This window comes from Poecilia mexicana, unplaced genomic scaffold (assembly GCF_051168715.1).
Source record: "Poecilia mexicana isolate PSO_F unplaced genomic scaffold, ASM5116871v1 scaffold_16, whole genome shotgun sequence".
NCBI classification, from domain to species: domain Eukaryota; kingdom Metazoa; phylum Chordata; class Actinopteri; order Cyprinodontiformes; family Poeciliidae; genus Poecilia; species Poecilia mexicana.
In genome coordinates this window covers 733,694-744,632 of record NW_028263385.1, presented here as the reverse complement: position 1 = coordinate 744,632, position 10,939 = coordinate 733,694, and the positions used below count along the sequence as shown (strand labels likewise).

The 10,939-nt window shown below is 41.8% G+C and overlaps 1 protein-coding gene across 1 annotated transcript in view; it reads right to left on the bottom strand.

Moving 5' to 3' along the window:
* Nucleotides 1–10,939, bottom strand: part of mtmr11 (myotubularin related protein 11) — a 34,469-nt gene that overhangs the window by 3,631 nt on the left and 19,899 nt on the right. Inside the window, exons 7-16 of the mRNA XM_014989834.2 lie at nucleotides 9,042–9,189; nucleotides 8,807–8,894; nucleotides 8,520–8,608; nucleotides 6,942–7,069; nucleotides 5,421–5,499; nucleotides 4,327–4,397; nucleotides 2,857–3,029; nucleotides 2,302–2,472; nucleotides 2,008–2,226; nucleotides 135–452 (exon numbers count right to left, since the gene is read on the bottom strand). Coding sequence (XP_014845320.2) covers nucleotides 135–452; nucleotides 2,008–2,226; nucleotides 2,302–2,472; nucleotides 2,857–3,029; nucleotides 4,327–4,397; nucleotides 5,421–5,499; nucleotides 6,942–7,069; nucleotides 8,520–8,608; nucleotides 8,807–8,894; nucleotides 9,042–9,189 — 1,484 coding nt within the window. The remainder of the gene's footprint in view (nucleotides 1–134; nucleotides 453–2,007; nucleotides 2,227–2,301; nucleotides 2,473–2,856; nucleotides 3,030–4,326; nucleotides 4,398–5,420; nucleotides 5,500–6,941; nucleotides 7,070–8,519; nucleotides 8,609–8,806; nucleotides 8,895–9,041; nucleotides 9,190–10,939) is intronic.

Genomic DNA, 10,939 nt, shown 5'->3' with positions numbered 1-10,939 from the left:
CCATGGAAACGGCGTTAGACGCACCACGAAGCCTCCGCTCTGCTCTGGGAGTTACTGACCAGCAGGTCCGACTGATCTGCATTTCTAAGAGGCGACGTCATCTGCTGGATTCCTCACAGAGTCCTGCCACGTACCTGAGCGTGCAGCGCCCCCCGCAGGTAGCACTCCCTCCACAGGCTCATGCAGGGACCCATCAGGAGGGGCAGCAGCGGCTCGTATGGATCCAGGGGCCCCTTGGACCCTGAGGCGGTGGCCGTGTTCTGGGGCAGCTCAGTCAGGGCCCACGCCTTCAGCAGCCGCTCCAGGCCAGGCACGTTCTCACAGGACAGCGCCCTCCGGTGGCTCTTTCTGTAGGCGCCCGAGCCACCACTGCGCCAGGGCGGCAGGTTGGCGGGGCAGGTGAAGGAGCCGCGGGAGAGCAGGAACACGGAGCCGGGGCCGGCGTCGGCCAGCTGGAGGGCCACAACACAAACACACAGGAAAGATAAAAGATTTAACAGAGAAGAGCAACAGCAGCAGCAACTCTGAGCAGGAGAACATAAAAACTTTACATTTTCAACTTCAAGGTCATTGTTAAAAACAGATAAACACATATTTATAAAAATGTACATGAGATTACAGCCAGAGGGCTAATTTCCATCTCTAGTCCCTTTGTTAGGTTGATGTTAAAACACAATAATAGACGCATAATAAAAAAAACACACGCAATGATACATAATACATTAACTGCTATATATCTTTGCAGATACTACCCATGATGCATTCTGCTTAATTATTTTTTTCTGGTGATGTTTAATAGTCTAATCTTAGAAAATGACATTAATTTAATCAAATCAAAACAATATTTCATTCCATCTAGATTACTAATCTTCCATCAACTACATGTCACACATAAAAAAGCAATATTTTTTATTTCTCCTTTTTTAGTTTATTGTCCATTCTGCTCCTCAGATTCAGATCTTTATTCATGTCCAAATGGGCTCATAATTTTAAAGTCAGTCACAATAAAAAACAATAAAATAACAGTAATTAATAATTAATCAGAGGTTATGGCACTAAATTCTCCTGCTTCAACCAGAGGAGGTTAAAAGCACAAAAGCTGTCGATCAAAATCATTCAGATGGTGGTAAGAAAAGTGAACAATAAATAAACCAATAAACTTATCCTACTTAAAAAATATACTGTTGTTGAAGAGTTGCTGATAAGTAGTTACTCTGTAAGTATGAGCTGCCACTTGCCAGGAGTTTTGATCCTGGTTGAATAAATAAAGGTTGATACAAATCCAAGGTCCATTTTATAAACAGTTAATATGTCTCAGTGAAAATTGATGCTGTGGAGCTCAGCTGCAGATCGGTGAAGCACAGTGCTTGTTTTACATCCACCACTAGAGGGAGCTGTGGGGTCAAGAACAGGATGTGCTGCTGCCAACAGCTGGGGCTGGGAATTTATCATACCATTAGTTTATCATGATGAAATTCTTATCAATGAGAAGAATTTTGATTTGTCACTGTCATGATAAACTCCAAATTATGATGTTTAAAAAAAAAAATTGTCTGGATTGTTACTTTTACCGTTTTTTGTTTTGTTTTCCAAATATTTTCTCACCCATAGATTAAAAAAATATCAATAATTTGAAAATATGATTAAATGCAGTTACTGTGTGAAGCGTAGGGGTGTAAAAGTTTTGGGTTTTTTCTTACAGTTTAGTTTTCATTAGTTATTGTAGATTTTGTTTAGTTCAGAAGGCTGTACTATAATAACCTTGATGCGTGTCGTGACACAAATCACATTTCTTTCTTTGCCTGGTGTCCTAAAGAAGAGCTTTATAGACGGGAATGTTTCTCTAGAGCAGGATTTGTGTTTGCTGTGTCATGTAGTCATAGTTATAAAGTTACCTAAAAAACTAGTTTTGCTGTTTTTATTGTTATCACAACAATACCACTAAATATTGTGATAAAGCTACGTGTTAGCAGCTCTGGTTCAGGTGTTGGTGCTCAGAGCATTTACCCTGTGTGTGTCCAGGTTGGTGTTGAGGTTTCCGTTCTGCAGCAGCTGGAGCGGCGGCATCGGGGCGACGGGTTGGACGAAGCCGTCCCGCCTCTCCCGACTGTACTGCAGGGCCCAGTCCCAAACTGGAGGCAGCGGTGGGTCTGACGTGTCAGAGGAAGAGTCCGGACCCAGCATGTCCCTCCAGCCGTTAACAGGCGTGTACAACTGGCCGACGTTCTGCCAAGAGTTAAAAAAAGAGTCAGAAACGTAGTTCTGGGCAGAATGGAGGAGTTTGTCCCACGTGTTCAGTACCTGGGAGCGTTTGCATCTCTCCCGCTGGCAGTTTGACAGGAAGGTGGAGAAGAGCGGCAGGTGGACGCTGTCGTGCAGGGCCAACAGGAAGTCGTCTGTCAGCTGGAAACGGGACGGGAACTGGAACCACAGGTGCCAGACGCAGTCCAGAAAGAGCAGGAAGACCGGAGACTGCAGGACAGGGAGAGGATCAGGGTGCGTTCACACCAGCCCCGTTTAGTCTGCTTTAATACAAATCTGGTTCGCTTCGTTTTCTGTGAATCAAACTCTGATGTGGACCAAAACAGTGTCTTCTTCAGAGGTTTTTGAGTCATTTCCTTCAGTAGTTCTTGGAGCAGCGCCCCCGCAGGCGAGGGGCGTGAACAGGTTTTTTTAAAGGGTTTGCTGTCTGAACGAGAACAGCAGGATCTGAAAATCTAACAAATATTACAATTTTGGTTCCCAATCAAACCGAGTGGATCGGACTAAAACGCCATAAGAGGAGAGGGAATATGGAGAGCTGAGGTTATGTTGGACATTCTGATCTCTAACTTGCTTTCAGTTTTGGAGCCTCACCTCCTCCTTGTCGCTCTCTCGGTGGTAGTTGATGCGGCTGTAGAAGCGGTGGCCGGCCATCACCCACTCCTTCTGCACCAGGCCCTGGAAGCCATGCTGGGTCCGATAGTGGGGGTCGCACATCACCTGGACCAGGCTGGACACCACGCAGCTCATGTCCCGGTCCTCCACCTCTGGTTTGAAACACAGCACAGCATAAAGGTTTAGCTTAAAGCCAGTTTCTCCAAAAAGGAGGATTAGAGGAACAACCACCAGAGGGGGAAAACGGCTGATCACAGGTCTGCAGGATGACAAACTGCGTCTGTGTCACAGGGTGTTTTTGTTCTGCCACAGCAGATGGTGAGAAATGAGCAAACATGTTTGTCTAACGAGTTCCAACAGGATCTCACAAAGCCATAATGGTCACTCTACGTCTTCATTTTCAAAGCATGTGAAGTGCAAGTAGTGATCAAAAGCAGAGAAGAAAAAACCTCCAGAGATGCAGAAAAATGCTCCAAGGACAGATGCATGCTAACTCTGTCATCAGCTGACAACTCTGATCACTTTGGATTATAATGAAACAAAACCTTCTAAGAAGAACTTTCAATTAAATGGCTCTGGTTGGTTTCTTGATGCAGATCCAGGTTTTAGGAAATGTTGATTTGAGGCAGTCCTCTTCTTTTATCGTTTAATCCATTTTGAGAAATGCATCAGTTCAGTAAAACAGCCCCGCATCATGATGTAGCCACCACCGTGCTCAACAGCTAACAGTGTTTTCAGAGCGTCTACCCATGTAAATGCACTTCTCTCCATTCTGATCAAGCAGCTCAGTGTTTGTAAAGTCTGTGAATCTAAATTCGGACTGCAGCTAACAATTATTCTACTAATTGATTATTCTGTCGATTAGTCGGATAAAATAAATTGGCACATTCTACTGATATTTCATTTAACTACTCAAACTTATTTTATAAAATACAAATAAATAATTAAGTCCCTTTTAAAACAGTAATAAAAAATGTTCTTGCCTAAAATGCAGTAACAGCATTCCTTTAGTGAACGCTTGATTATTTCTAGCAAAGGAAGCATCAGCAGCTAAAACAATAATTCTCACATCAACACGTGAAAAATGATTTTGATTAACAGCAGAAGGTGATTAAACAGGAGATTTTTTATTTGAACCAGTGAAGCTGAAATTAAATTAACTGACAGGTTTAGAGTCTCCTTCAGAAGCTAAACTAAGTCACATCAAATGATAAAGTCTGCAGTAAGACGCCGTGGTGTGGATTTACCTGTCAGGTGAAGCAGCGGTCGCTGCGTATCTTTTGTTTGGAGGCTTTTAACTGTGCATGTAGGTCCAGTGGAGTGTGGTTGTTCCTGCTAACGCGCTACTTCACTCTGAGCCCTAATGTGGCTTTAATGAGGAGGACTGACGTGAATAATGAATGGATGGACTGAATGATGTGAGCCAGGGTCCGGCGTCATGTGACTCACCCTGCAGGGCCACAGTCAGGTGACCGCTGCGCAGCAAACAGGAAACCTCTGACGCCTTCCTCAGACACGACCTGGACACACACACACACACACACACACACACACACACACACACACACACACACACACACACACACACACACACACACACACACACACACACACACACACACACACACACACACACACACACACACACACACACACACACACACAGAGAGAAAGGTGAAGGAACGACATTCCCCAGAGTGTTTATGTTGGAGTAAAAAGGAAATATTTGCAGTTTTGAGTGAAACGATGCTGACTGAGCAGCTACTCTCTCTGAGGATCCTGGAGGAGTTCTGTCTGGTTCTGCTTCTCTAAGAAGCGAAAACCGAACCCTGGAGCCGTTCAGTTGGCAGGAAATATTCTGCCTCTGGTTCTGCTGGTCTGAACGTAAACCTCAACCAAAACAACCAAAAAGACTAAATCTGTGCCTTTTTTAATAAATAATAATAATAATGATAGAGAGGCTGCCTCATATCTCTCATCCATATGTTCTAGTCAGTAGTTACATATAGTTAAATATTATTTTCCCAAAATGTAATGGCAGCGATAAGATGCAGCAGCAGACTTTAAGAGGAGAAGAAGGAAGGAAAGAAAGAAAAAAAGAAATATTACCAGAAGGAAGGAGAGAAGAAAGACTGAAGGAAGGGCAGATGAAAGAAGGAAATATTGACAAAAGGAAGGAAGGACGGGAAGAAGGAAGGAAGAAATGAACAGATGAAAGGAGAACTAGAAAGCAAAAACAACATTTTGATCAATGAAAAGGAGGAAAAAAGGGAGAAGGAAGAAAAGAGGGAAGACAGGATGAAAGGATGAAAGGAAGGAAGCTTAGAGGTCTGGAAGTGAATCTAAAAGTTTGGTTTTCCTTCCAGGAGAAAAATATCCAAATCTCCTCACAGTGTTGCAGGTGAGTTGAACGTCTGGAAGATTAACTGCTGTCATGCTGCATGCCTGGTGCATTATGGGAGCTGTAGTTTTTTTGACACCCAAACGAGCAAAAAGCTTCTGGAAGATGAATGTGAGAGAAACTGCAGACTGTGAGGTTTTACCTGATGTAGTCCAGCCAGTGTGTTCCCTCCAGCGTGGATAACCATTTATCATCAGGCACCGACACAGACGAGGAGATATCTGAAACCCAAACATGACCTCAGAACCCAGAAACTACACACACACGAAAACATTCAGATCTGATCCCATTTCATCAACAGTTATATGAGGAGTAAAACCCACATAAGGCTGAGCCAATCAGAGCATCTAGTTTCATTATGAAGGACCAAATCCTCCCGGTAACCGACTGAATTCATGTGTGGGTGTTTTTTTCCACAGCAGAGAGCTCTGCGCTGTGAAACAAGACAAAACACAGAGCTGATAAATGTGTGAGCTGCGATAAAGAGCGACCTTCACACACCGTTTCTGTGAGAGTACGGATGGCAGATGAGCATGTGAAGCTGAGGTGGAACATGCTGCTGGGCTCTTTGTTACTCTGTCACCTTGTGAACTCAAATCTAACAGCTGTACGGAGGGTTGAAGGTCATACAGACCATTTTGCACTTTTGCTCTTTTTGTACCAGATAAATTCAATCATCTTTCTGCCTTAAACCATTTTTTCCTTTCATACTGTTCTTGGGGGCGTTTTATATGTACTTTAACAACGATTACTTTCTAAAATGTGCTCCTAATCTGCTGCAGGAAGATAAGATTACTGTATATGACTCCAATAAATCATATCTGCTAAAGAAGGTAAAGGGAAAGGTCTATTTGACTTTATTTTCTGGTATCTGGATGAACTTTTCAGGATAACGTAATTTGCATAACTGGAAATTCGTTTCAAAAATGCAAATTAAAGCGATATTCAAACGTTTTTTTCTAAACTTAATAAAGTTACTTCCAATAACGTCACTAGCAATGTACCGCTAACTAACAGGTTAGCTGCGCTAACCCTATAGAGCTAACCACAGACAGTTTCACTAACAGTGAAGTGATATACCAACATGGTATTAAGCAGAAGCTAATGCTAATGCTAACACAGAACTAACTTTCAATATGTTGTTACTCGCTATGTATGAACGTCAACATGTGGTAGAACATAGTTCAACAAGCTAATGACGCCACCTGTTTGGTTTGAATCACAGAAGTGAACTTGTGTAGCTTGTGTAGAATTTATTTTACTCTTTTACATTAAAATAAACAAAAAAACTTAGATTTATGTTGTAAATATAACTGAGGAACCTTCTAGTTTTATCAGTTTTATGGAAATCGTCCTGAAATGTAAGAGCTTTGGAAAATAGATTCACTTCCATCACACAGATTTATGGCAGATATGAACGCTTGGTTTTCTGCGCCATCTGAACACATGTTGGTTCAGGTGTTACATGTATTTAATACCTTATGGGGACAATTTTCCTCACACATATTACGTTGTGGGGACAAATGGTGTTTTTGGCTTATGGGTCAGGTTTAGGACTAAGGTGTGAATTGAGTTTTGATGCTGTAAAAATGAATGTAGATCAATGGAAAGTCACCACAAAGATGGCGTGTGTGTGGATGTGAGTGTGTGTGTCTGAGCCCACCTCCCAGACAAAGGGCCCGCAGGCGGCTGTGGGCCAGCTGGATGTCGGCGGGTGACGGCAGCTCGTCGCCCAGCTCCACCACCACGCACAGAGACGACTGACAACCAAACAGAACCATCTCCAGGTTCCTGCAGAGCACAACGCCACACTGGGTTACTTTACAACCAGCTCACCTTTGGTGAAAGTACACCCTCTGTAAATTCTAAGATTTTAGACATAATGAACATAAATGTTAAAATCAGTGACAGGACAGAAGAAAAAGATTAAGTATTGGAGGAGAAAACTTCTTTTTATAAAAGTAAGTTTAAGTTTCCTCAAATCTGAGGTCAGCTGACAACGATACCAAACATGGCAGAATCCTTGAAAAAATAAATAAATCAATGACCTAAACTTGACCGAAAAGCTGGGCAGAAACTAATATCTGGAAACGTTGCTGACCTGAAGCAATGCCAGATTGAACATTAGGGCCAAAATACCAGCAAAATGACGAGAAAAGCTCAACGTCACACAGAAGAAGGCTAATCAGAGCTATCGTGGGTTAAAGTGGTTCTGCAATCATGAGGTGGACTCAGTTTTTTGTCACATGGCTTATAAGTAATGATTTTTTAAAATTCTGTATAATTTCTTCTTCTGTGGTGTCTCCAGTCACAGCAGGAAGTTGTTCATAAATAGGGAAGTAAGAAGAGAGCGTCAAAACTAGATTCTGCTGCTGTGACTCTAAGCAGCTTTTAATCTGCAGCTTTAATAAGTAGCTTGTGGCTTTCAGCTGTTCCAATGCGTTTCCTGTTCAGGAAGCCATAAAACTTATCTGAGCTTCTTCTCAACAGTGACAAAAATAAACTCCAGCTGCAGAGTAAAAAGACGACAGTCAGCAGTAAACCTGCACAGCACAACCTGACAGAAAGGAAGATAGAGATCAGCTAAAAGACTCAAAAAAACTAAATTAAAGAAGCTGTAATCTGTGGTGAGGTGATTTTCCATTTCATTTTCATGTTTGACAGTATCATCAGTAGATAAAGCAACGTCTACCATTTTAAATATTGTGTAATAATAAGTTATAAAAAGTTGATAGCTTTAAGCAAAAGGAACATGGTTGTTACAGACAGTTCAAATTATCAGAGATTTATTTGATTTGATTGCTTATTTAGCTGAAATAAAAGCTTGTGCTTTGATTTAAATGGTTGCTCAGAACATAAACACTCATCTTAGCTGAATGAAGAGGTTTCCTGGAGGCTAAACAGCCATTTTTAGACTTTTAATACACATAAAAATCAGGTGATCCAGCTTAAAAAGAATTGTGTTCATTTGTTTCAACTAATCAAATTAAGTTTATCCAAGTAAATATACTAAGTTTATTGTCATGTTAAACAATCGTAAATAAAGTGAGCTGGACAACCTTAATTTGATTACTTATAATGAACCGACTCAATATTTTTAAGTTGGAGCTCCATTCTATTTTTCAGAGTAGATATTTAAACCAAGACAAGAGACTAAAACCTAAATGTCACCCAACCTAAACCTCAGAGTTTATTGAGATCAGACAGTCCTGATTAAACAGATGCCGCTGCGTTCCCAGACCTGATGTCGTCTTTCTCGTGGTAGATGTTGTTCTGGAAGCTGGACATGCGCAGCAGGTCGCTGCCTCTGGGATGCCTCCAGCACCAGCGCTGCAAAAAACCAAAACCAGAGCGTCACCCTGCCGCGTTACACATTCCACAAAAACAACTAAATTAAAATTAATTCATCCTGAAAGAATGTCAACGAGAAGCTGAAACATCAGCAAACCACTTCAACACATCACAACTTTAAAAACACAACATGTTCAGAAGCGGCGTTGTGAATCAAAGGGTGTTTCTGAAGCCTACAGGTATCCGTCCTTCGTTGAAGTGGGCAAAACTCTTCTTCAGCTCTGTGTCCAAAACCTTCTGAGGAACGACGATGAACTTCGACAGGCTGTCAGGAAGCAGAAAGAACGGCTTTAGTTGTTTCATGTTAAAAACACATCGGAGGACGCATCAGCAGAGCCTGAGGCGCCGCCTGTCTGTCTGTCTCTCTTCGTTTTCACTGTGTTCAACCCGTTTGCACAGCCTGAGGTTTTACCTGTTCGACATTTCGAAGCGGTCGTTGACGGAGCTGACCCTCCAGCCCGTGGCGCCGCAGCGCTCCAGCTCCTGCTCCCAGTCCGAGGCGGATTCAAACCAGTTCATGTGGGAGTCTCGGCGGCGGTTGCTTAGGAACTGCTTCATTTCTGGAGGAGGAAAAGCGATTCAAACACAAGGTTTGGATTTTTTATTCAAATATCATCTGTGACACTTTGAAGAGGAGAGCAGATATAGTATTTAAATTAGATTACACCACCATTTGCTGTTTCTCAGTTTTATACAGCTGTGATAAGAAAGTACACAACTTTACATTTCTGGAGTTTCTGTGTAAAAAAACTCCCCCATGGTTTAACTTAGATAATTTCTCCAAAGGAAAAAAAGAAGTTGATTTGGGGCTTAGTTCTGGTTTAAAGGAGGAACTAATTAAAGAATCTCTACTGAGAAAAATATTATTTACAAAAGATTTTTAATCTTTCCCTAGAAGAAAACATTCCAACATACAAAACAAACAAACAAACAAAAAACACACATTTACACAAATACACAGAAGCCTCATAGGGATGTAGAATACATCAGCATTAACATCAGTACCCACCAAGTAAAACTGGGCCGATATTAAAACCAATATTTAAGTTTGCCGGTGATTTAAATTCACAAATCTGCATCTGAATGAACAACAGGACTTCAGGAAAAACGTCTTTTGGACAAATTAGACTGAAGTTTGGCCGTGATGCACAGCACCAAACAGCACATCGGCACGGTGGAGGCTGGCTGATGATTTGGGCTTGTTCTGAGTCATTGACAGGACATCAAGTCCTCCTGATACAAAAGTGTTGCAATGAAATGTGCCACAAACTATTTGGGTTATCCAGTAAAACGAGGAGGAATCAAACTGTTCAAATATTACTTTCTCAATGTCAGACCACCATTTAATGTTTCTTGAATATTGTAGCAGACTCGGACGGACACACTTGACCCTTTAGGGCAGAGTTGAACTCCAGGTCATTTAACTACTTGCTGCTGAAGGGGGCTTGCATTATTAATCCAAGAGCTGACAGTCAGCCAGAGCGGCCAGCGTAGCGTAGCTTTAGCATACCCTGATATACAGCACAGAGGGGCTCATGTTTCCATATGTGGCTGCACTCAGCAGCGTGTTTAAAAATGTTTTTAACTGCAACAAACTTCTGAGGTCTATATTAAAATAACCCCTAAATATATAATCAAGCTACTTTGGTAGCTTGATTATATATTTAGTTATGTTGGTTTAATCTTCAAATCGATGTCAGTTTCAACAGATCTCCACATGGTTACGGTTTCAAAGCCAATGTTTTCATTGTCCCGCCACCTAAGAGAACGTTTCCAATATCTGCAACTTGAGACGATGTGAGCTTTGTGTTTTATTATGGTCTGCACAGATTTCCTGATGTTTCCAATCTTACATTCTCCACAAGTTGGAGAGTTGCAGCATCGCATTCAGACGGTGCTGCAGATGGTGGGAATGACACGCAGACGGATGACGAACCGTGATCACAGATTTTTGTACATTCTGTCTTTAGACCCACCGTGAGAAAACTATAAAATGCTCCTTAGAGACCGAATGAGACGTTGAAACGGAACAAACACATGGTTTATTATTTTGTTAGTTTGTTAACTGAATTTCAATACGCATGGTTACAGATTTAAGCTCAAATGTGGATGTAAGGGAAAAACCATAAAAGAAAAGATAAAGGCGAAACGTACTCAAAAATCAGTACCTTCACGCTCAACCAGGAAGTCAAAGTCTGTAGTCACATGACAAACATTGAGCTATTTAGACAGCTGTGATGATGTGTAGCCATGGCAACAAAATGGGGCTGTGTGATATGGCTTAAAAATTATACCAAATTTGATTTCAGA